Here is a 26181-nt window from a genome sequence, read left to right as displayed (position 1 = left end):
GAAGCTCTTTTCACAGATGTCCAGTAGGGGCTGGTTAGAAACTTACAACGACAAACAGTACAAAAACATGATGGTTAATCTAGGATTAAAGCTTTCGTAAAGCCACATACGTGATCTTCTTGGTTCTTTCGGTAAAGTCACGTAGAATGGAAATAATAAAATAATAAAGCTGGTAGGAACGTTGGGTTGCTCGGTCAATGGCCAGGGTCAATGGCGGCGTGGTGTATTCTGCAAATATGCCCGACTGTGAGGGCGGGCACAAGCCGGCGTGAGTAGGTTAAACGTTCAGTTTTATAAGGGCACCACGGGGTGACCAGCCCCTCCCCTCCCCACCCAGCCCCACCCCTCCCACCCCCCACCCAGCCCCTTCCTCCCCACCCTCCCCACCCAGCCCCTCCCTGCACAACGGACGGACACAATAATCCCCTGTGGGCTGGTGTAACCAGGAGGTTCCTACCAGTATAATATAATCTTTTTCACCCACTCACCCACCTACTCGCCAATTCCTCTTTGACAATGTCCTGATGGAAACAAGCACTGGCCACGGCTGGGGAAGTGTGTTTGGGTGTGTGTGTGTGCTTGTGTGCGTGTGTGTGCGCGTGTGTGTGTGCGCGTGTGTGTGTGTGTGCGTGTGTGTGCGCTTGCGTGCTTGTGTGCGTGTGTGTGTGTGCGCGTGCGTGTGTGTGTGTGCGTGTGTGTGCGCGTGTGTGTGTGCTTGTGTGTGTGTGTGTGCGCGTGTGTGTGTGTGCGCGTGTGTGTGTGTGCGCGTGTGGAGCGGTAGTGTCGCGGTTAGCGCGCTGCGCTACGAACCTGGGGGACACCCGCGTTCGATTCCCGCTCACGGCCAACACCGGTGACGATTATCTAAACCGGTCTTGGGCCTCCCCTAAGTCGACTCGGCCTCAAATGAGTAGCTGGTGTGGTCAACATCGCCACTGGGGAGACAAAGGCGGTCGGGCGTGGTGCTAGCCACCCACCCCCTCGTGCTCACGAACAGCACATGCCCCAACAGTCTGTTAAGGCTATACGGGGGATCTTTGTCTTTGTGCGTATGTGGAGCGGAGAGTGCCCGATGCACTTTCGAATTCGATTCCCGCTCACGGCCACCAACGGCAGTGGCGATTATTATTTGGAACCGTGCCTGGGCCTCCTCCTCCTCCTCCCCTAGGTTGACTCGGCCTCAAATGGGAACCTGGTGTGCAGTGTGTGAAACATCAGCACTGGGGAGACAAAGGCGGCCGGGCGTGGTGCTGGCCACCCACCCCCTCGTGTTCACGAACAGCACTTGCCCCTTCAGTCTGTTAAGGCAATGCGGGGGATCTTTGTCTTTGTGCTGACGTAGGCAGTACGTACTGTGACAAGCTGCTCAGCACTGGGGAGACAAAGGCGGCCGGGCGTGGTGCTGACCACCCTCGGTGTGCCGTGTTGGCTTTTGTAGTTTCTTACACTTGCCCCACGCACACGGAGTGGGGGGGTCTTTGTTGTATTGTGCGAGTGTGATTTTTTTTATATTGCAGTTGCTAAGCGAAGAATCCCTCCCGCCCCTCTGTCTCCGTCCCTTGAGTCGTGGTGTTGGCCGGCTAAGGAATCGGAGTGGAGAAAGGATAGGAAGTGACGAGGGATGTTGCTTTGACGACGATGATGATGATAACAACGGTGATGATTACTTTTGTTGAAGTGACGGTGGTAAGGATGATGATGATGGTGGTGGTGGTGGCAGTGATGATGTTTGATAGTTATAATGATGCTCGTTTGTTTTTCGGTAAAGTCACGTAGGTAAAAATTATAAAATAAAATAAATGAAAACAACTAAATTAACTCACGTCGTTTCGGGCGCAACACAAGCGTCCTTCTTCGGGTGGGCACAACTTAGCGAAAGCACAGCGCTAAAGTGTGTCGTGATTTAATTTAGTTGTTTTCATTTATTTGAATGTGTCCTTGCAGTCACGAAAGCTTCAAATCCAGAGTTATAATGATTATCGTGATGACAGGAGGGATGATTATGATCGTGGTGATTTTGATGGTGATTATGACAGTCATGATGAGGGTATGATGATTGATGATGATCTAGGCAATGGGTGAGAATGAAAACGATAATCGTGATGGTGGGTTACTATGATTTTCATGATTACTATGATGATTACCATGATGAATTTGATGGTTACTGTGATGGTTTTGATGGTTACGATGATGATGATGATAGTGACGGTGATCATGTTTGATAGTTATGATGATAACCGTGATGACGGAGCGATGATTATATTAGGGATGATTTTGACAATGATTATGAAAGTGATGATGATGATGGCGAGTATGATGACTGATGATATCTGCAATGGGTGAGCATAAAAATGCTAATCATGGTGATAGTTCCCTATGATTTTGATCATTATCACTGTGATGATTGTGATAAAGATGACTGAAACTAAACCATAAACAATTTTTAATTTAGCAGGTAAGGCCCACTGAGTGTATACACATATTTTTCAGGCCACAAATGATAGCGAATCTAAGTGGCTTACCATCGTGTGGAAATGTATAGCAACCAAATACTCTAAACGCGTGATGTTGATTATAAATCTGGAGGGAAAACCCGGAGGACCCGTAGAAAAATCCACGCCACCACGGAGAGAGACACGCAAACTCCAAATATACAGCAGCAGGCGTCAGGGTTGGGATCGAACCCACGACCTCCTGTACACCAGGCGAGGTAGTTAACATCTCCTAGCCACCGTGATGATGATGATGATGAGAGAGAGACACACACAAACTCCAAATATACAGCAGCAGGTGTCAGGGTTGGGATCGAACCCACGACCTCCTGTACACCAGGCGAGGTAGTTAACATCTCCTAGCCACCGTGATGATGATGATGAGAGAGAGAGAGACACGCACACTCCAAATATACAGCAGCAGGCGTCAGGGTTGGGATCGAACCCACGACCTCCTGTACACCAGGCGAGGTAGTTAACAGTTAACATCTCCTAGCCACCGTGATGATGATGATGAGAGAGAGAGAGACACGCACACTCCAAATATACAGCAGCAGGCATCAGGGTCGGGATCGAACTCACGACCTCCTGTACACCAGGCGAGGTAGTTAACATCTCCTAGCCATCGTGTCGCCTCTCTAGCGAGGTAGGAACCACTTGCACCTTACCCCACCCACACGTCCTAAGAGGAGGGATTCAAGAATTTCAGCATTGCAATCCCACCACACATTGAATTGTTGTTGTGTTTTCTCAAGCCAGGGAATTTAAAATGACTGGGCCCAGTGTACAGCAGCTATGGATAGGAAAAAAACCAGCAAGCGCTTTTTATAGGTTGCCTGCGCGCCTACTACTGTATGTCTTGTTGGAATGTTGCGCTGAGTTGGGGGGGCTAGGGGTTGTCGGAGGCACAGCCGAGGTCCCGTGTTCCAAGTCGGGTTTGAACCACACTCTGTGATTAAACCCGGGTTCTGCAGTGCAGTGCCAGCTCACACGGTGACTCGCTTAGAGACCCACGGACTCGCATAGACCCACAGACTCACAGAGACCCACAGACTTGCACAGAGACCCATAGACTTGCATAGAGACCCATAGACTCGCACAGAGACCCACAGACTCGCACAGAGACCCACAGACTCGCACAGACACCCACAGACTCACACAGAGACCTACAGACTGGCAGAGAGACCCACAGACTTGCACAGAGACCCACACTCACACAGACCCACAGACTCGCATAGAGGCCCACAGACTCGCATAGAGACCCACGGACTCGCACAGAGACCCACAGACTAACACAGAGACCCACAGACTGGCAGAGAGACCCACAGACTGGCAGAGAGACCCACAGACTGGCAGAGAGACCCACAGACTGGCAGAGAGACCCACAGACTGGCAGAGAGACCCACAGACTGGCAGAGAGACCCACAGACTTGCACAGAGACCCACACTCACACAGAGACCCACAGACTCGCATAGAGACCCACGGACTCAGAGACCCACAGACTCGCATAGACCGAGGCTGTGATGCTCAGGTGTGGTGAGTTGATGGTATCAGCCTGGTCACCAGTGACTCGCATAGAGATCTACTAGATGACATAGCGACCCACAGACTCACATAAGAGACCCACAGACTCGCACAGACCCACAGACTAACACAGAGACCCACAGACTGGCAGAGAGACCCACAGACTTGCACAGAGACTCACACAGAGACCCACAGACTCACACAGAGACCCACAGACTCGCACAGAGACCCACAGACCCACAGACTAACACAGAGACCCACAGACTCGCACAGAGACCCACAGACGCACGTAGACGAGACTCCGCCTATTTGTCGCGAATAATTGACAACGTCTCTCCCATCACTTCTCGGTAAAGGAACAACGGCAGGGAGTGGATGGGGGGGGGCGTGTTTACGTTTAGAACTTCGTCGTAAGCTCGGCAATCCCCTACGGTGACCTTCGTTGAAAAATGAGGGGGGGGAGACCCCATAACAAAAACTCCGGGGGTATTGGTTTGGTGTAGAGGTCGCAACCGGGTACCCGATACCCGTACCCTACCCGATACCCGGCCGGGTACGGGTACCCATTTGCGACCCTGGTGCGGCCGGGTACGGGTACGGGTAGGCCGTGAGTCACTGGTGAGTCACCGTTTGTCACTCATTTCCCAACGTCTTGTCTCTTCTCACAATTCAAGTTCCTAGAATCAACCCACCCGCGCCTGCAACATGGCTTCATCCCAGAGGTCGCAATCAGGTACCCGATACCCGTACCCTACCCGATACCCGTACGGGTAGGGTACGGGTAGGAGTTACGGCCGGGTACGAGTACCCGTTTGCGACCCTGGTGCGGCCGGGTACGGGTAAGGAATCAAAACCCGTTTGCGAACTCTGGTTTGGTGGGGGTGGGTGGGTGGGGGAAGTGGGGTGGGTGTGGGGGCGTATGACACGGTCAATGCGAAATGAGATATTGAGCACGAATGATTAAAAAAAATCCTGCAGTATTGATGGTATCGGTCATGAAAGCCGCCGTGTGAAACTGAGGAACGTGTACTGTACGTTGAACTTCGTTTGCACCGTACGTAGGCCAACTGTGCTAATCGGAGATGTGGGTGGGAGGGCGGGGGGGGATCTTGCGAAATAAGAATTGGCTGCTTTACCCCCCCCCCCCCCTTTCGGGAAATAATACAAGAGGTGTGTTAAGATTGATTTTCGATTTAAAGCTTTCGTGACTGCATGGATTCATATTCTTGGTTCTTTCAATAAAGTCACGTAGAAGGGAAATAATTAAAAATAAAACATAATAAAATACAATTCTCACGACGTTTCGGCCACAACGCAAGCAGCCGTCCTCGGGTGAAGAACAGGGCTGTCGGAAAGACAGCGTCCCATTATGTTTTATTTTTATTATTTTATTATTTCCCTTCTACGTGACTTTACCGAAAGAACCTAAGAGTATGGGTGTTAAGATACACACACACACAACTATCGTCAACAAGGGCATCGAGTTGGAATTATAACCGCACACCATTTGCTTGTGGCCAAACATGCGGACAAGCGTGCTTTGACAATAACGTGGGCGCCTTTGGGGCCGTCCATAAATGACGTCACGCGATTTTGGACGATTTTTGACCCCCCTCCCCCTTGTCACACGGCGTCACAAAAAGTCAGGACCCCCCCCCCCCTTCAAATATGACGTCACAAAACTCTGCCCCCCCCCCCCCCCCAATTTTTTTTAACATGTTTCAAATTGCTTTAAACCATTGTTGTGCGTATTTAATGTGGCGCTGCACTCGGATGTTGTAGGAGAAAACATTTATTACAAAGTCTATATAATTAAGTAGAACGTGTTGTCTATATTTATTTAAAGTTGCGCATTTTGATGATTGGTCCACACCAGTTTCAAAGACAATTGCGTTGTGGCCGAAACGTCGTGAGAATTATTTTATTATGTTTTATTTGTATTATTTTATTACTTCCCTTCTACGTGACTTTACCGAAAGAACCAAGAAGATGAATCCCTGCAGTCACGAAAGCTTTAAATCGAAATTTAATGCATAAACTATCAGAGTATTGTTTTTTGTTTGCATTTGACTGCAAGTATTGTGGTTAATGTAAGCATGAGACCTTGCAAAAGGTGTCAGTTTTGTTGCCAGAAAAAAGGGGAAAACCCCTATTAGTATATTTTGGTTCTGGCAAAGGAGGTCCCATGATGTAACAAAAACGTGGTTCCGATAGAAATGTAAAGACGCAGTCACAGCCGTGAAACGAAATAAAAATCCTGGATTCGTTAGACGACCAAGAAAAAAAAACGCGTTTTAATTACGGCGGAAATTGATCGCTGCGCACGAATGATGAATAATCGGTGATCGTTACAGGGAGGGGGGAGGGCCTTTCCACCCGTGTTAGTCATTAGCTTGAAAACTTGTTTCTTCCGCCCCCGCACCTCCCAATGATCACGGTTGGCTACGTACGGACTACCCATAGACTCAACACTACCCATAGACTCAACACTGCCCATAGACTAACACTGCCCATAGACTCAACACTGCCCATAGACTCAACACTGCCCATAGACTAACACTGCCCATAGACTCAACACTGCCCATAGACTCAACACTGCCCATAGACTCAACACTGCCCATAGACTCAACACTGCCCATAGACTAACACTGCCCATAGACTCAACACTGCCCATAGACTCAACACTGCCCATAGACTCAACACTGCCCATAGACTCAACACTGCCCATAGACTCAACACTGCCCATAGACTCAACACTGCCCATAGACTCAACACTGCCCATAGACTCAACACTGCCCATAGACTCAACACTGCCCATAGACTAACACTGCCCATAGATTCAACACTGCCCATAGACTCAACACTGTCCATAGACTCAACACTGCCCATAGACTGAACACTACCCATAGACTCAACACTGCCCATAGACTCAACACTGCCCATAGACTCAACACTGCCCATAGACTAACACTGCCCATAGACTCAACACTGCCCATAGACTCAACACTGTCCATAGACTCAACACTGCCCATAGACTGAACACTACCCATAGACTCAACACTGCCCATAGACTCAACACTGCCCATAGACTCAACACTGCCCATAGACTAACACTGCCCATAGACTCAACACTGCCCATAGACTCAACACTGTCCATAGACTCAACACTGCCCATAGACTGAACACTACCCATAGACTCAACACTGCCCATAGACTAAACACTGTCCATAGACTCAACACTGCCCATAGACTAACACCGCCCATAGACTCAACACTGCCCATAGACTAACACTGCCCATAGACTCAACACTGCCCATAGACTCAACACTACCCATCGACTCAACACTGCCCATAGACTAAACGCTGCCCATAGACTCAACACTGCCCATAGACCCAACACTGCACCTCCCGGTTATCGCGGTGCAAAATAAGTTCAACGTACATACGTACGACAACACGTTTCGACCCGCCCCTGAAAGGATTTCGGCGCTACGCTCTGAAGTTTGGTGAAGTCTACAAATTTCCGCTCTCTCCCCGTCATCCACCTCCAGCCAGCCACTCCATCTCTCCACCCCCTTGACCTCACCGTTTCACCGAGCCCTCTAACTTCTGCGTAAAACAAAACAAAAACTCGCCCTCCCAGTTCTACCTGAGCCGCCAGCCACACTTGGCACGACGTAACAGTCACAGCTCAGCGTCTCCTCCTCCTCCTTCACCTACTCTGCCACCTCCCTGTCTGTCACCGCCTTGCGACCTCCCATACCACCACCCCCACCACTCCTCGCTTCGGATCGCTCTTTTAAGCCGAGTGGGCGACCGACGGGCGACTTGGACGCATTTGGAAGTCGTTGCACGGTCGTCGCCGCCGTTACCGCTCACGCCGATAACGTCGGCAGGAGAATCTCTTCCCCCTCTCTTCCGCACACCCCCCCCCCCCCCGACAAGTCCGGCTTCCGCGAGAGAGACCCCCGAGAGAGGAGAGATCGTTTTTGGAGAGTTTGAAGTTGTTTCAACAGCCGGGGCGGCGAGACTGCCGGCCGTACGGATTCACTCGGAAGGAGTTGCCTCCCCCCCTACCCCGCACTGTGAGTGTTGCGCACGTGTTCACGTGTTTGTGTGTTCCCGTGTTTGTGTGTTCCCGTGTGTTCCCGTGTGTTCCCGTGTGTTCCCGTGTGTTCTCGCGTGTTCCCGTGTTCGTGTGTCCGTGTGTTCCCGTGTTCGCGTGTTCCCGTGTTCGCGTGTCTGCGTGTTCGTGTGTCTGTGTTCGCGTGTGTTCGCGTGTGTTCCCGTGTTCCCGTGTTCCCGTGTTCGTGCCGAGCGATTCCGTACGGTCGTAAGCCGCTAAGTTTGACTGTGTGTTGAACTTCTTTTGCACCATACGCAGCCAACTGTGCTAATCGGAGGTGCGACGTTTCTGTGTGTCGGGGGGCGGGGTGGCGTGATGGCGGATCGGCGCGTTGAGCTGCGGCGCGTGTGAGTTTGAGTTCACACTGCCTAATTGCGTATTTAGTTTCAAGCGTACAGGCCCCTGTTTCAAAACGGGACGGCTACAAACGAGAATGGGAGTCAAGCGAGACGGACACCGGCATGCGGAGTTTGCGGCGGTGTTTCGTTTTTGTTCCGTGTTTTGAATTTCGCGACCGCGTGTTTCCGATCTGCGGAAACAGAGGCTTCGCAGACCACTTTCGCAACAGCCGCGACCCAAAGCCGCGACCGAAACCCGCGGAAAAGGAGCAGAAAGCCAATGGTGGCACTCCACAACCCTCCGTGAGGTTGTGTTTTTTTGCGCGGCTTTGCGTCAAACTGTGAGCCGAATCGTCTAAAACAGAGGAGGGTCCTTGCCTGCAAACATCTGGCGTTTCACCAGAATTGTTTCAAGCGAACCTGACCTTGTTGATGAATCAATGAACATCAAAACCAGTCCTTGCCTACAAACATCGGGCATTTCATCAGCATTGGTTTCAAGCGAACCTGGCTCTGCTGATGAGTCAATGAACATCAAAACCAGTCCTTGCCTACAAAAATCGGGGAGTTCACCAGAATTGTTTCAAGCGAACCTGACCCTGGTGATGAGTCAATGAACATCAAAACCAGTCCTTGCCTACAAACATCGGGCATTTCATCAGCATTGGTTTCAAGCGAACCTGGCTCTGCTGATGAGTCAATGAGCATCAAAACAAGTCCTTGCCTGTAAACATCGGGCGTTTCACCAGAATTGTTTCAAGCGAACCTGACCTTGTTGATGAGTCAATGAAACACGAAACCAGTCCTTGCCTACAAACATCGGGCGTTTCGCCAGCATTGTTTCAAGCGAACCTGGCTCTGCTGATGAGGTCAATGAAACATGAAACCAGTCCTTGGCTATAAAAATCGGGGAGTTCACCAGAATTGTTTCAAGCGAACCTGACCCTGTTGATGAGTCAATGAAACACGAAACCAGTCCTTGCCTACAAACATCGGGCGTTTCACCAGAATCTGTTTCAAGCGAACCTGACTCTGCTGATGAGGTCAATGAATATCAAAACCAGTCCTTGCCTACAAAGATCTGGCAGTTCACCAGAATTGTTTGAAGCGAACCTGACCCTGGTGATGAGTCAATGAATATCAAAACCAGTCCTTGCCTACAAACATCTGGTAGTTCACCAGAATTGTTTCAAGCGAACCTGACCTTGTTGATGAGTCAATGAAACACGAAACAAGTCCTTGCCTACAAACATCTGGTAGTTTACCAGAATTGTTTCAAGCGAACCTGACCCTGGTAATGAGTCAATGAATATCAAAACAAGTTCTTGCCTGTAATCATCTGGCAGTTCACCAGAATTGTTTCAAGCGAACCTGACTCTGCTGATGAGGTCAATGAAACACGAAACAAGTCCTTGCCTGTAAACATCGGGCAGTTCACCAGAATTGTTTCAAGCGAACCTGACCTTGCTGATGAAGTCAATGAACATCAAAACAAGTTCTTGCCTTTCGCTTTAAAGCTTTCGTGACTGCAGGGATTCATCTTCTTGGTTCTTTCGGTAAAGTCACGTAGAAGGAAAATAATAAAATAATAATTAAAAAACATAATTAAATAATATTTTTATTTTTATTATTTTATTATTTTCCTTCTACGTGACTTTACCGAAAGAACCAAGAAGATGAAGTTCTTGCCTACAAAGATCTGGCAGTTCACCGGCATTGTTTCAAGCGAACCTGACCTTGCTGATGAGGTCAATTAATGTTGAAACCAGTTCAAAGTTTTGTTGAACCAATGCTGCTTAGAGGGGCACCGCGGCTGATGAGATGTGTGAAACTTAAATACTTTAGCTTTTTGCGTGGAGAGACGGATGTAGTTACTGTGCAGTATTTGATTAAAACATTCGCGCACGATTTGAATTAAATTTGCATACACAAACCTGTTTATCATGCCAGGCTCTCAAGGCTAACGCCGCTGAAGTGTAAAGCCTTATAATTCCTACTCTTAGTTCTTTCGGTAAAGTCACGTAGGTATAAAAGAAATTAAAATTAATAAAAATTAAATAATAAAATCGTGCACGACGTTTCGGAGGCAACACAAGTCTCCGTCATCAGGTGGGACCGTCACAGCCAGATTTGCTGTATCAAGTGAGGCAGAGTTTCCAACATGCAAGTTCTTAAATACCCTGCCTCACTTGATACAGCAAATCTGGCTGTGACGTCCCACCTGATGACGGAGACTTGTGTTGCCTCCGAAACGTCGTAATTTTATTATTTTATTTTTATTAATTTTAATTCCATTTTTTACCTACGTGACTTTACCGAAAGAACTAAGAGTATGAATCCTTGCAGTCACGAAAGCTTCAAATCTAGAAGCTTATAATTCTGCCAAAGTGGAAAGCGCGCGCTACGTACAACGTAGCAATGTGTGCTTAAATCGACGTTAAGTTTGCATCGGTGATATTCACCCGCTGTGACGTACGGATCAGAGACAACCATCGGGAATCGGTGAGGCAAAGTGTAAACGCAGCTGAAAGGGTGTTGCAATGAAGCGTGGAGAGAGAGGCGCGTGTGTCGATGTGTCAGTGGGTTTTTTTTTCTTAAATTTTACAAATTAAGGTCCCGCTAAACTGCATTGTAGCTTTTTTTCAGAAATTACCTGGCTTTCGATTTAAAGCTTCTTTCGTGACTGCAGGGATTCATCTTCTTGGTTCTTTCGGTAAAGTCACGTAGAAGGGAAATAATAAAATAATTTCGATTTAAAGCTTCTTTCGTGACTGCAGGGATTCATCTTCTTGGTTCTTTCGGTAAAGTCACGTAGAAGGGAAATAATACAATAATTTCGATTTAAAGCTTCTTTCGTGACTGCAGGGATTCATATTCTTGGTTCTTTCGGTAAAGTCACGTAGAAGGGAAATAATAAAATAATTTCGATTTTAAGCTTTCGTGACTGCAGGGAGACATCTTCTTGGTTCTTTCGGTAAAGTCACGTAGAAGGGAAATAATAAAATAATATTTATATTTCGATTTAAAGCTTTCGTGATTGCAGGGATTCATCTTCTTGGTTCTTTCGGTAAAGTCACGTAGAAGGGAAGTAATAAAATAATTTTGATTTAAAGCTTTCGTGACTGCAGGGATTCATCTTCTTGGTTCTTTCGGAAAAGTCACGTAGAAGGGAAGTAATAAAATAATTAAAATAAAACATCATAACATTTCGATTTTAAGCTTTCGTGACTGCAGGGATTCATCTTCTTGGTTCTTTCGGTAAAGTCACGTAGAAGGGAAGTAATACAATAATAAAAATAAAACATAATACAATTTCGATTTAAAGCTTATTTCGTGACTGCAGGGATTCATCTTCTTGGTTCTTTCGGAAAAGTCACGTAGAAGGGAAATAATAAAATAATTAAAATAAAACATCATAACATTTCGATTTAAAGCTTTCGTGACTGCAGGGATTCATCTTCTTGGTTCTTTCGGAAAAGTCACGTAGAAGGGAAATAATAAAATAATAAAAATAAAACATTAAAAAATTATTCTCACGACGTTTCGGCCACAACGCAAGCAGCCGTCCTCAGGTGGAGAACAGGTCTGTCAGACGCTGTCTCCCCGACAGACCTGGTCTTCACCTGAGGACGGCTGCTTGCGTTGTGGCCGAAACGTCGTGAGAATTACTTTATTATGTTTTATTTTTATTATTTTATTATTTCCCTTCTACGTGACTTTACCGAAAGAACCAAGAAGAATTACCTGGCTGTTGACGAATGACAGCCCAGCGAATTGTCACGTGGCAATTTACAGCGGCAGTGAATCACTCTAAACGCGTGACCGTTGATTCTAAATGTGGAGGGAAAAACCGGGAGGACCCGGAGAAAAATCCACGTGACCACGGGGAGAACACGCAAACTCCAAATACGCAGCATCAGGCGTTAGCGTCGGGATCGAACCCTGGACCTCCTGTACACCAGGCGAGGTAGTTAACATCTCCTAGCCACCGTGGCACCCCCAAAGTAAAGCACGTATGTACATGTATGTTGAACTTCTTTTGCACCGTACGTAGCCAACCTTTCTAATCAGAGGTGCGGCGATGGGAAGGACAATAAACCAAACACCAAAAAGCAATTATAAAGAAATTAGTTTTCAATCGAGATAATTTAAAAGTGCCAATGCTCCAGGTGGCGCTTAGCTTCAGCATCCCACATACCCGCGCGCCTTACGAGATGTTAACTACCTCGCCTGGTGTGCAGGAGGTCGTGGGTTCGATCCCGGTCATGACGCCTGCTGCTCTATATGTGGAGTGTGCGTGTCTCTCTCTCTCATCATCATCACGGTGGCTAGGAGATGTTGACTACCTTGCCTGGTGTACAGGAGGTCGTGGGTTCGATCCCAATCCTGACGCCTGCTATATTTTTGGAGTTTGCGTGTCTCTCTCTCTCTCTCATCATCACGGTGGCTAGGAGATGTTGACTACCTTGCCTGGTATACAGGAGGTCGTGGGTTCGATCCAGACCTTGACGTCTGCTGCTGTATATTTGGAGTCTGCGTGTCTCTCTCTCTCATCATCACGGTGGCTAGGAGATGTTAACTACCTCGCCTAAAATGCAGGAGGTCGTGGGTCTCATCCTGACCCTGACGCCTGCTGCTGTATATTTGGAGTTTGCAGGGCTCCCCCTCTCCGTGGTCACGTGGGATTTTTCTCCAGGTCCTCTTGTTTTTTTTTTATCCCCTCCGCATTTCGAATCGACATCACGCGCTCAGTATATTTGTCCGCCATAAATTTCCACGATATAAAGGAAGGAGTTTTAAATTTAGATGATTTAAAAGTGCCATAGCTTCGGGTGTCGCTTGGGCCCCCCAGCATCCCCGCACATAACCTGCGGGCCTTACGCAAATAACCGGGTGACGGTCATCGCAAAGCACGGGACGGGAAGCTGTGTGGCTCACGGACCAGGTACCACCTGCCACTTCATTTGACCTGCTCCCCCACCACATTTTGGAAACGCGTATTTAGATGCAATCATATACCTGCATTTCCCATAAATATGCTAAATTCCTCTTGATATGCAAATCATTTTGTCAAGGCGCCCTTCCCCCCCTTCCAACCCAGCTTAAATATACGCTCCAAGCCTGGTGGTGTTTCATTCAGACGCTGTCTCCCCGACAGACCTGGTCTTCACCTGAGGAGGGCTGCTTGCGTTGTGGCCGAAACGTCGTGAGAATTATTTTATTTCGATTTAAAGCTTTCGTGACTGCAGGGATTCATCTTCTTGGTTCTTTCGGTAAAGTCACGTAGAAGGGAAATAATAAAATAATAAAAAATATTTAAATAATAACATTATAATTCTTTTTTTTATTTCCATTCTACGTGACTTTACCGAAAGAACCAAGAAGAATTATTTTATTATGTTTTATTTTTATTATTTTATTATTTCCCTTCTACGTGACTTTACCGAAAGAACCAAGAAGATGAATCCCTGCAGTCACGAAAGCTTTAAGTCGAAATGTATTTAGATAATTTAGATCACTTCGCTGCTGTAAATTTCCACGTCATTATTAAGCCATTTTTGTTGAGCCCATGCTTTGTAGCCAAATCGCTTCTGAGTGACTCGGCTTTTGGTGACACGTAACATGTGCTTGAGTAAGCACTGTGCAAATTATATTATTGCGAAACACCCGGCTAACATTACCTCGCTTGTCTTGTCGATCTCGTGCGTGGAAACAGGAAACGCGTACAGCGGTATTTACCAACACACCATGCGAGCGCACGTGACGCAACGTAAACAACAAAGTTATTTGGGTAGCCGAGGGTTGTGCACAATGGGCTCAAGTCGGAGACGCCGACTCGGCTACTTCCCAGTCCCTGAGTTGACCCCCCCCCCCAATCCCCCCCCTCCCCACGGTGGTGCCGAGTGTCCGTCTGCGTCTGACTCAAAACGTCATCGGCAGCCACGATCGGTCCACTGCTGCGGATAAAGCCCTCAGCGAGCCCCAGAGGTCGCAAACGGGTTTTGATTCCTTACCCGTACCCATACCCGGCCGCACCAGGGTCGCAAATGGGTACCCGTACCTGTACCCGGTCGGGTACGGGTAGCCGTTCCCTACCCGTACCCTACCCGAAATGAGTGACAAACGGTTACTCACCAGTGACTCACGGCCTACCCGTACCCGTACCCGGCCGCACCAGGGTCGCAAACGGATACTCATACCCGGCCGGGTACGGGTAGCCGGGTATCGGGTAGGGTACGGGTATCGGGTACCCGGTTGCGACCTCTGCCGAGCCCCCGCACTCTCCGATGCTGTGGCAGCGTGTCACGTGACCCGGGGTTTAATCACGTGACCCGGCGTTTAATCACGTGACCAGGGTTTTAGTCGCGTGGTAATGGGGTTTAAAGTGTACAGGAGGTCGTGGTAACGGTAGAGGCACAGCCCTGCAATTGCCTGCTTGTCCCACTGCTAGCGGAAGGACCTCCGCTCGAGGGAGCTTCGGGGAGCCTCGAGACAGAGAGAGAGAGAGTATTTTAGACCAAATCTTCCATGCCGGCCAGCACATGACGGGAGACATGGCCATACCAACACTTTATCTCACCACTGTCGACAATTGAGAAAATGTACTACGTCAAACTAGTTTTATATTTCGAGTTTGCGTGCGTGTCTCTCTCCCCGTGTTTGCGTGGCTTTTTCTCCGGGTCCTCCGGTTTTTCCCTCCACAATTTTAGAATCGGCGTCGCGCATTCAGAGTATTTGCCTGCTGCTGTAAATTTCCACGCGATGATGATGATGATGATACGCTGCCAGTTTGTTGAGCTTTCATTTGTGAAAAAGAGCTGTATCGCAGCTCTGTGTGGGACTTCACCTGGTGAAATAAAAAAAAACAAATCAAATATTTTTTTCTTTTCGATTTAAAGCTTTCGTGACTGCAGGGAATTCATCTTCTTGGTTCTTTCGGTAAAGTCACGTAGAATGGAAATAATAAAATAATAAAAACATCATGTTTTATTTTTATTATTTTTTTATTTCCATTCTACGTGACTTTACCGAAAGAAAAAACATGTTTTATTTTTATTATTTTATTATTTCCATTCTACGTGACTTTACCGAAAGAACCAAGAAAAATGTTTTCGTTTACAGAAACTCTCGCCGCCGTTTCACCCGCCGCGTCCGCGAAATCGCACTTGACCAGCGTGTTCCGTTCCGTTCTCGCTCACCGTTACGACCGCCTTGGCGTCGACCTTGCGTCGAAATCGCGTCACCGCGGTTTAATCACCGTCGATATTGCGCGCGTGCCACGCAGGAGCATGCCCGAGGTACGGGACATCATGGACGCCCTCCCCGGGGAAAGCGAGGAGCCCATCGCAGCGCTTGGCGTCATCTCCTGCCCTTCGAGCGTGCCGCTCGGCTACAGCGTGGTGAGTGGCGGGCGCGACGGGGTGAGCACAAGGGCAGGTCCCCTCCGATGCGTTGGGGTGTCAGCACGGGTGGCTAGGAGATCCCACCTGATGACGGAGACTTGTGTTGCCTCCGAAACGTCGTGATTTAAAATTTTATTTCTATTATTATTTCTATTATTTTTTATTTTTTACCCCACGTGACTTTGCCGAAAAACCTACGAGTATGAATCCTTGCAGTCACAAAAGCTTCAAATCTAGAATTAACTATCTCGCCTGGTGTACAGGAGGTCGTGGGTTCGATCCCGACCCTGACGCCTGCTGCTGTATATTTGGAGTTTGCGTGTCTCTCTCTCTCTCATCATCATCATCATGGTGGCTAGGAGATGTTAACTACCTCGCCTGGTGTACAGGAGGTCGTGGGTTCGATCCCGACCCTGACGCCTGCTGCTGTATATTTGGAGTTTGCGTGTCTCTCTCTCTCATCATCATTACGGTGGCTAGGAGATGTTAACTACCTCGCCTGGTGTGCATGAGGTCGTGGGTTCGATCCCAACCCTGACGCCTGCTGCTGTATATTTGGAGTTTGCGTGTCTTTCCGTGGTCGCGTGGATTTTTTCCGGGTTTTGCTTTGTGTTATTGCGTTGTCCTCATCACTTGATCTCTCGTCACTTTGTCTCTCATCACTTTATCTCATCACGACCTACGTGACTTTACCGAAGGAACCAAAGAGTATGGATTCTTGCAGTCACGAAAACTTCAAATCAAGATTTGTCTCATCACTTTATCTCTCGTCACTTTATCTCTCATCGCTTTATCTCTCATCACTTTGTCTATCTCTCTCTCTACAGTCGTGTACAGTTCCCAAATGAATAACGAGGTAATCCTGTGTTTAAAACTAAACATCCATTAGCGCCATTCTCATCATTCTGCACTCAGACCGTGCGTCTTGTTGACTCCCCCAGCCCCGCTCGCTGTTTCATTCAAGTCCAGACGTGACTTCGACCTTGACGTCGATCATTGCGACTAGCACGAATCTCCCGTGTTGCATTCTTACCATGCACTGTGTGCGCCAGAGGTCGCAACCGGGTACCCGATACCCGTACCCTACCCGATACCCGTACCCGGCCGGGTACGGGTACCTGTTTGCGACCCTGGTGCGGCCGGGTACGGGTAGGCCGTGAGTCACTGGTGAGTCACCGTTTGTCACTCATTTCCCAACGTCTTGTCTCTTCTCACAATTCAAGTTCCTAGAATCAACCCACCCGCGCCTGCAACATGGCTTCATCCCAGAGGTCGCAATCAGGTACGGGTACGGCCGGGTACGGGTACCCGTTTGCGACCCTGGTGCGGCCGGGTACGGGTAAGGAATCAAAACCCGTTTGCGAACTCTGGTGTGCGCTATCATCAAAGGCAAATTCCGGACGTCCCTACGCTCTGTTTCATAATGCTGCGACTGGTTAAACGGCACGACCACCACCACCGTCAACGTCAACGCCACCTGCTCTGGCCGGCCGCCGCTGTGTGTTGGTTTCTCATTGTCGGCTCGGTTTTGTTTACCCTCCGTGGTGACCACCTCCAGTGTCTTGGCAGTGCTAAGCCCCTCACCTTCACCGACACCCAAAGACAAAGGTCCCCCAGACGACTGTTGGGGCAAGTGCTGTTAGCGAGCGGCAGCAGCAGCAGCACCTTTGTCTCCCCCCCAGTAGCGATGTTTCTTACACATCGTACCAGGTACTCGATTGAGGCTGAGTTTTGACCCTAGGCGGAGGCTCAGGGCTGTTTCGGATAATCGCCACTGGTGATGTTGTTGGCCGTGAGCGGGAAATCGAACTCTGGTCGCCGGGTTCGTAGCCCAGCGTGGCGCTAACCGCTGCGCCACCGCTCCTCGCCGACCCCTTCACCCCCCCCCCTATCCCCCACCTCCCACCCTTCCTCCCTTCCTCGACGTAAAACAAAGAGTTGAAAGAAAGAAGGAAAAAAACAAAGAGAATTTCCTTTTTGGCTCCGAATCGGAAACCGGCTTGGAGCTGCGTTAATGTGCAGTGACATCATCATCATGGGCGTCTGGGGGGCTGAGCGATGTGTGTGGTGTGTGTGGGGTGGGGGTGTGTGTGTGTGGAGTGGGGTGTGTGTGGTGTGTGGTGTATGTGTGGTGTGTGGGGGGATTGTGTGGGGTGTGTGGCGTGTGGGGTGTGTGGTGGGGTGGGTGTCTGTGTGTGGGGTGTGTGGTGGGGTGGGTGTGTGTGTGGTGGGGTGTGTGTGTGTGTGTGGGGTGGGTGTGTGTGTGTGTGTGGTCGGTGTGTGTGTGTGTGGGGTGGGTGTGTGTGTGTGTGGGGTGTGTGTGTGTGTGTGTGGTGGGGTGTGTGTGTGGTGTGGGTGTGTGTGTGGGGTGTGTGTGTGTGTGTGGTGGGGTGTGTGTGTGTGGTGTGGGTGTGTGTGTGGGGTGTGTGTGGTGTATGTGTGGGTTGTGTGTGTGTGTGGGGGGTGTGTGTGTGTTGTGTGTGTGGGGAGCGGGAGTGCAGCGGTTAGCGTGCTGCACTACGAACCTGGCGACCCGAGTTCAATTCCCGCTCACGGCTAAAACCAGTGACGATTATCTGAACCGGTCCTGGGCCTCCCCTAGGTCGACTCGGCCTTAAATGAGTACCTGGTGCGGTGTTTAAAAACATCGCCACAGGGCAGACAAAGGCAACTGGGTGTGGTCCTGCCCACCCACCCACCTCGTATGCCGTGCCGGTTTTCATAGGCGCTCGCTAACAGCACTTGCCCCTGCAGTCTTTTAAGGCTACACGGGGGATCTTTGTCCTGGGTGTGTGGCTCAGCGGTTAGCGCGTCACGCTACGAACCCGGCGACCCGAGTTCGCCGCCAACACCGGTGACGGTTATCTGAACCGGTCCTGAGCCTCCCCTAGGTCGACTCGGCCTCAAATAAGTACCCGGTGCGGTGTGTAAAAGAAAGAAAAAAAAACATCGCCACTGGGGAGACAAAGGCGGCCGGGCATGGTGCTGACCACCAGCCCCCCTCGTGTTTCGCTCCGACCTTCATACGCCCTGCTCCTTAACAACACTTGCGTTGTTGTGTCGTGTTGGTTGTGTCGTATTGCGTGCGACGAAACGCTGTGGGTTTCTTCCTCTGCAAGCTGCGGGAATCCACGTCACCTCCGCCACCACAAGTGGGCCTTCGTCCGGCGGTGGATGGAGACCAGGGGCTGCACACGTGATACGACGTGGTGCCCATGAACCTTCGATTGGAATTAAATTATCATTTAATTGGGGGAAATTTACAACGGCAAAATAATAAGCGGCGAAGACGATGTAGAGCCTTGGTTGTTTTCGAGCATTGCGTAACGCTTTTCAAGACGCGTCACGCTTCAAGCATCACAAGGAGGTGATGTCGCAAGTGATGACGTAATCGTCTTGGCCTGCAAGGTGAATCGGAATTAGAATATTTTATTTATGCTGCAGGGGGAATCCGATGAAATATAAAGCTCTTTTCGATTTAAAGCTTTCGTCACTGCAAGGATTCATCTTCTTGGTTCTTTCGGTAAAGTCACGTAGAAGGGAAGTAATAAAATAATAAATTCAGACGCTGTCTCCCCGACAGACCTGGTCTTCACCTGAGGACGGCTGCTTGCGTTGTGGCCGAAACGTCGTGAGAATTATTTTATTATGTTTTATTTTTATTATTTTATTACTTCCCTTCTACGTGACTTTACCGAAAGAACCAAGAAGATGAAGCTCTTTGTTTCCAGTAGGGGCACGGGGTCAGAACGTTATAACAGCAAACAGTACACAAACAAACACGATTGGAGTGCAGAAAGTACAAGAAATGTAAGCAAATCGATTTTAATATATATGCAAATAAAACTAAACTCTTTCATTTTATCAGGTGAAGCCGACCGAGCTATTAGCTTATTGTTTCAGAAGCGACGCGTCCATCACAAACGATAGCTCAACGGTTTATCACCATCGCAGTAGCCAAATGCTCTAAATACTCTAAATGCACGTTGACTGAAACCAGAGGACCCTTGACAAAAATTAACACAATCATGGGAAGAACATCCAAATATACAGCAGCAGGCGTCAGGGTCGGGATCGAACCCACGACCTCCTGCATAACAGGCGAGGTAGTTAACATCTCCTAGCCACCGTGATGAAGATGATGATGAGAGAGAGAGACACGCAAACTCCAAATATACAGCAGCAGGCATTGTCAGGATCGGGATCGAACCCACGACCTCCTGCGCACCAGGCGAGGTAGTTAACAGCTCTCCACGGGCCGATCGTTGAGCAGCGTAGTGAACGGAGGAGCCAGTGCGTAGACTCTAGACGATTGTGCCGATGCCACCACCACCGCCACCACCGCCACCACCACCACCGCCTGCGGGTTTTGTACCGCACTAAAGAACAAGCCTGTGCCTGTTCCAGTCACATTAGCCGAGAGCGTGTTCACCACACCCAGTCGGGGGAGTTTGTTCAATAAACACGTCTGCACAAAGATCCCCCGTGTAGCCTTGATCGGCGTTTGGGGCAAGTGCCGTTAGCGAGCACCTATGAAGGCCGGCACGGCACGCGAGAGGGGGGGTGGGTGGCCAGCACCACGCCCGGCCGCCTTTGTCTCCCTCGTGGTGATGTTCACACATCGCACCGGGTACTCGTTTGAGGCTGAGTCGACTTAGGGGAGGCCCAGGACCGGTTCAGATAATCGTCACTGGCATTGGCCGTGAGTGGGAATTGAACCCCAGGGTCGCGCTAACCACTACACTACCGCTCCCCATACTACCGCTCCCCACACACACACACACGTACACACATTCTTACACAACACACACACACGCTTGAAAACTGATATACATATACTGTATATGTGCAGCTACACATAAATAGAATTACTCACCCACACACACACTCATATTTACCAAGACAACAAATACAATGATCCCCCTTGTAACCTCAATAGACTTGGGGCAAGTGCTGTTAGCAAGCACCTATGATGGCCTGGCATGGTACACGAGGGGGTGGGTGGCCAGCACCACGCCCGGCCGCCTTTGTCTCCCCAGTGCCAATGTTTAAATACTGCACCGGGTACTCATTTGAGGCCGAATCGGCGCTTGTGCCAGGTTAGGTGCGCTTTTAGGCCATGTGAAGTATCAAAGGCATGAATAGCCCAGGTTGAACAGTTATAACTGTGATAATTGATTTTTTTACCCTTTTATCTGGCAACAAAACTGACACCTTTTTTTACAAGGAGTCATGTTTGCATTGACCACAATAACTGCAGTCTGAATGCAAAAAAACACAACTCTGATAATGAATGCACTGTCCTTGAAATTGATTGGTCCACACCCGAGACAGCTTTCCTTAGAGCCTAGTCTCACATGGTGTTGGACCAGATGACGCCAAAAGGCGCACAACTCAAAGACAATGCACCATCAGAGTATGAGAGCTCGGGGTAAGCATTTACACCATTGGAACCTCCTTTGCCAGTAGAAAAATATGCTAATTGTTTTTTTACACAGTTATAACTGTGTATCTCTATTGTTCTCGTATGTATCTCTGTGTACGCATTTATGTGTATATTGAACTTCTTTTGCACGGTACGTAATAGATTTCGATTTAAAGCTTTCGTGACTGCAGGGATTCATCTTGGTTCTTTCGGTAAAGTCGCGTAGAAGGGAAATAATAAAATAATAAAAAATAAAACACAATAAAATAATTCTCACGACGTTTCGGCTACAACGCAAGCAGCCGTCTTCACCTGAAGACGTCTTCACCTGAAGACGGCTGCTTGCGTTGTGGCCGAAACGTCGTGAGAATTATTTTATTGTGTTTTATTTTTTATTATTTTATTACTTCCCTTCTACGTGACTTTACCGAAAGAACCAAGAAGAGGGTACGTAATAGCTCAACCTGAGCTCTTGATTGTTTGATATTTTGCTTTGCCTTGATGCTTTTCGCCCTTTGGCGTTCTCTTACCTAACACTGGTGAGACAATCACACGAATGGGGCTCTGGGCTCTGGTTTAGGCCAATCATTTTCAGGGACAATGATAACACTGGTCAACAAAAAAAACATTTTTTTTTCTGGCCGGGACTTTTGCAGCTGTTTTAGACATTTCAGGGTGCTGATTCCAAATCTGATCTCAGATTTGCTTTATCACATCTAATTTTTATGCCATCGGCATACCCCATTTTCATTGATTTTACCCGAAATTAACTCTGTCACTTATGATTGCAAGTTGTTGCGAGTCAGTGACTGCTTTAGTGTTAGAATATGGCGCTGTATTTTTAGAATAGTGTGTTTATAATATCATTTTATGTAGATATCCACATGTATTAAATATTTTTCTTCTGCAGTTTTTATTGAAAATGCAATATTTGATATCTCAAAAACCTGATGTGCTAGACAAAAACTGATGCCAGATTTGAAATCGGCACCCCAAAATTACATTAAAACCATTGGAATACCTCATGCCAGAAAAAGTGTGACCAGTGTTATCAAAGCGCACGCTTGTTTTGCATCCTTTACAACAGGCATGATGTGCGGTTAGCGCAGACTCCGATGCCTTGCTATGTACGTATGTATGTTGAACCTCTTTCACAGCGTGCTAATCGGAGGTGCCAACCATGCAGTGGGTGTTTATTTGGAGTTTGAACATGTTAACACCTTCCGTATTCCTTGCCGGAAAGGGTAATGAAGCCTAATTTTCAGTTTTTGTTTTCTTTCATCATCTTGATACCGGCAGAAAGGGTCCCGCAGATATAAACGGGCACCGGTGTGGGGGTTGCCGCTGAAGCAGCGATTCATTTTGCACGTTCAATTGACGTGACACCTTTATTAATTGGGCTTTATCGGGGTGGCAGGGAGGGAGGGGTTCACAACAGGCGTTTGTTTACGCGGCATAAACTCACCGAAAAGAAACGCAAATTACGGACCGTGATATATCGGGTCGCGTGCGAAAGCGCAAAAAAAAGATGAACTTGTTCGAATTATCGTTCGTTGTTGCGGTCGGCCCATCAGAACGGAAGAAAGGCGTCCGTGGGTTGGCTCCTGCTGATTCCATTAAACACTCAACGGAACGAGGTGAAAATGAGACCAGCGTCGTTGTACGTTCAGAACCAAAAGCCCTCTCCCTGGCGATTGTTTATTTTTTAAATCCTTTATATTAAGTTCACTTGCTTGCTTGCTTGCGCGCTTACGACCGTGCAAATCTTTCGGTCGTTTTTTAACCCACTTCCCGTGATCCAATCGAGCTGACATTTTCCACACAGACTCGTTGTGCATGACAATTTATTTTCGTGAAAAATTTTTTCCAAAATTTTCCACTTTTTAGGAAAATTTTTTTTTCATATTTCATTTAAAATACCAATGTGATAAAAATGAAACTCTTACTCAAGAAAAACAGAAATGAATAATAAAATAAAACCGATGCCACGCATATAAAGGATTTATAGTGAAAAACTTTGTTAATTTTTTAAAGACTGGGCCACGCGTGGGTTGTTAGGTTCCGAACGCCGGGGCGTGCGGGTGGGCAGACTGGCTGATTTCATGTCGCGCGTTGTACAAATTTGAAAGAACAAAAATTATCTCGGCAGTCGAAAACGATCCCAGTACGAGCTGGTCGACACTTTTGAAGGTAATTAATTTTGATCACTTTTTTGTTTGTCGAAGTGATTTGTCCCGTCACTCGACACGCGCGAGACAAATGTAACCTAGTGTGGTGGTGCCCATTCGGACGCTGTCTTCCCGACAGACCTGTTCTTCACCTGAGGACGGCTGCTTGCGTTGTGGCCGAAACGTCGTGAGAATTGTATTTTATTCTGTTTTATTCTTATAATTTTATTATTTCCCTTCTACGTGACTTTACCGAAAGAACCAAGAAGAAAAAAACGCATGGAACGTGCTAGATATTTCCTCTACGGATAGAAATTTGAGGGCTTCGCCAGACTGCAAATGCAGTGAGGTGGACTGATGCGACGCGCGTATTCTGTACGTGTGCACGTTGAACTGCTGACTCGCCGTACGTAGCGCCAGCCGCGCTAATCGGAGGTGCGAGGGGGGGGTGAAGGACAACAACCTCTTGCCCCACCGTGTTGCCCTTTCGAGCATTTCTTACACAACCCAACCAGATGATGGCACGGCCTTGTGGGGATGTACACAATTCCCGCGGCATTGATTCAGGACGAGTAATCTATGGACCCGTTTTGGTTGACACATCGTCCGTTGGGCATGTGAGGAGCAGTGCAGCGGTTAGCGCAACGCACTACGAACCAGAGGTCGCAACCGGGTACCCGATACCCGTACCCTACCCGGCTACCCGTACCCAGCCGGGTACGGGTACGGGTACCCGTTTGCGACCCTGGTGCGGCCGGGTACGGGTAGGCCGTGAGTCACTGGTGAGTAACCGTTTGTCACTCATTTCCCAACGTCTTGTCTCTTCTCACAATTCAAGTTCCTAGAATCAACCCACCCGCACCTGCAACATGGCTTCATCCCAGAGGTCGCAATCGGGTACCCGAACCCTACCCGATACCCGGCTACCCGTACCCGGTACGGGTACCCGTTTGCGACCCTGGTGCGGCCGGGTAAGGAATCAAAACCTGTTTGCGACCTCTGCTACGAACCCGCCGACCCGCGTTCGATCGCCGTACCATATCCGAACCGATCCTGGGCTCTCCCCGAGGTAGACTCCACATTAATAAATTCATCCCTTGGCGCGATGTGGTGTCAATGTCGACACGGGGAGGGAGACAAAGGCGTGTGGTGCTGGCCACATCACCCCCCCCCCCCCTCGTATGCTGTCTGCCCCAGATGTTTGTGCAGGTAGATTCAAGAACGCGCAGATGAGCGTAGCATGTAAAAAAAAAAGCCATCGTCCTTATCTCTGTGCGTTGTTAAATCATTTTTCGTTGTCCAGCCTGCACTCATTTTTCTATTGCGATGAGCTTGGTCGTCATTTGCAGATTTGAATTGAGCCCTGTGTATGCCGTGCATCGAGGACGATGTATTTGTCACACACACACACACACGTGTTAACGTGTCTGTCCATTGCGTTGTGTGTGCGTGTGATTTGTACCCTCCCGCCTTGTGCTTAGATCGCTCGCACGATGGAAGGCTCTGATGCGGATCTGTGGAAGGACGGACTGTTCCGGGCAAAGACGAGCCGTTACCTGTGCTACACGCGCCTCCGCCCTCACAATAACGTGAGCACTCGCACGCAAAGACAACAGCCCCCGCCATAGCCTGTAACAGACTGTTGGGGCAAGTGCTGTTAGCGAGCACCTGTTAAGGCCGGCAACGACACACGAGGGGGTGGGTGACCAGCGCCACGCCCGGCCGACTGTCTCCCCAGCGGTGAGGTTTACACACCACACCATGTACTCATTTGAGGCCGAGTCGACCTAGGGGAGGCCCAGAACCGGTTCAGGTAATTGTCATCGGTGGTATTCGCCATGAACGGGAATCGAACTCGGGCCGCCGGGTTCGTAGCGCAGCGCGCTAACCGCTGCACCACCACTCCCCCCCCCCCCCCCCCGTGTGTGTTCACACACGCGCACGCGCACACCACACACATACGGATGGTGCTCTTTAATCACACCGTGTGTCGGACAACCGCGTGGTGTGCGTGGTGTGCGTGGCGTGTGAGTGAGTGAGTGAAGGGCGTCACGGCAGAAACAATTGGCCGTTTCAAAAGCGTGGACTTGGTGTCTCTGAACAGGATAATGTTTCGGGCGCTTTCAATAAATAATCTCTCGGGAGACGAGACCAGAAATCGGAGACGCGTCACAGCCGCGACCGCCTTCATCGGTCGTGAAGGAAAAATAATAAGAAAATAAAAATATAAGAATTTTAAAAAAATTATAAAAAAAATAAAAGGCGAAGGCACAGCCCCTGCAATTGCTCACTCGCACCACCGCTGGCGGAAGAGGCCTCCGCCAGTCGAGGGGGAGCTCAAGGTGAGAGCTCCCCTCTGGAGGGCATTTGGCCTACTCTTCCATGCCACATCACGGAAGAAGTGGTGGGAGGAAACCCACACTACCTCGCCTGGTACACAGGAGGTCGTGGGTTTGATTCCAACACTGGCATCTGTTTATTTGGAGTTTGCGTGTGTCTCTCTCGCTCTCTCTACCTGTGGTCGTGTGGATTTTTCTCCGGGTCCTCTGGTTTTTCCCTCCGCATTTAGAGGATCAACATCACTCGTCCAGAGTATTGGGCCGCTACAAATTTCCACGTGACGATGATCACCCACTTCGTCGAGCTATCATTCGTGATAGCGGGCCTGCGACCTGGTCATATAAAAAAAAAATTGTTTAAATAG

The 26181-nt window shown here is 48.9% G+C and overlaps 1 protein-coding gene across 2 annotated transcripts in view; it reads left to right on the top strand.

Moving 5' to 3' along the window:
• Positions 1-26181, top strand: part of LOC144951298 (multivesicular body subunit 12B-like) — a 62040-nt gene that overhangs the window by 15579 nt on the left and 20280 nt on the right. The window contains exons 1-3 of one of the 2 annotated variants that reach the window (XM_078881500.1): positions 8070-8102; positions 15767-15881; positions 24959-25066. In XM_078881500.1, coding sequence (XP_078737626.1) covers positions 15771-15881; positions 24959-25066 — 219 coding nt within the window. In that variant the 5' untranslated portion in view covers positions 8070-8102; positions 15767-15770. Of the gene's footprint in view, positions 1-8069; positions 8103-15766; positions 15882-24958; positions 25067-26181 lie in introns of those variants that run through there. The other variant, XM_078881499.1, reaches the window with a different exon arrangement.

Source organism: Lampetra fluviatilis, chromosome 61 (genome assembly GCF_964198595.1).
Source record: "Lampetra fluviatilis chromosome 61, kcLamFluv1.1, whole genome shotgun sequence".
Classification (NCBI taxonomy): Eukaryota; Metazoa; Chordata; class Hyperoartia; order Petromyzontiformes; family Petromyzontidae; genus Lampetra; species Lampetra fluviatilis.
This window is presented reverse-complemented; position numbering and strand designations above follow the sequence as displayed.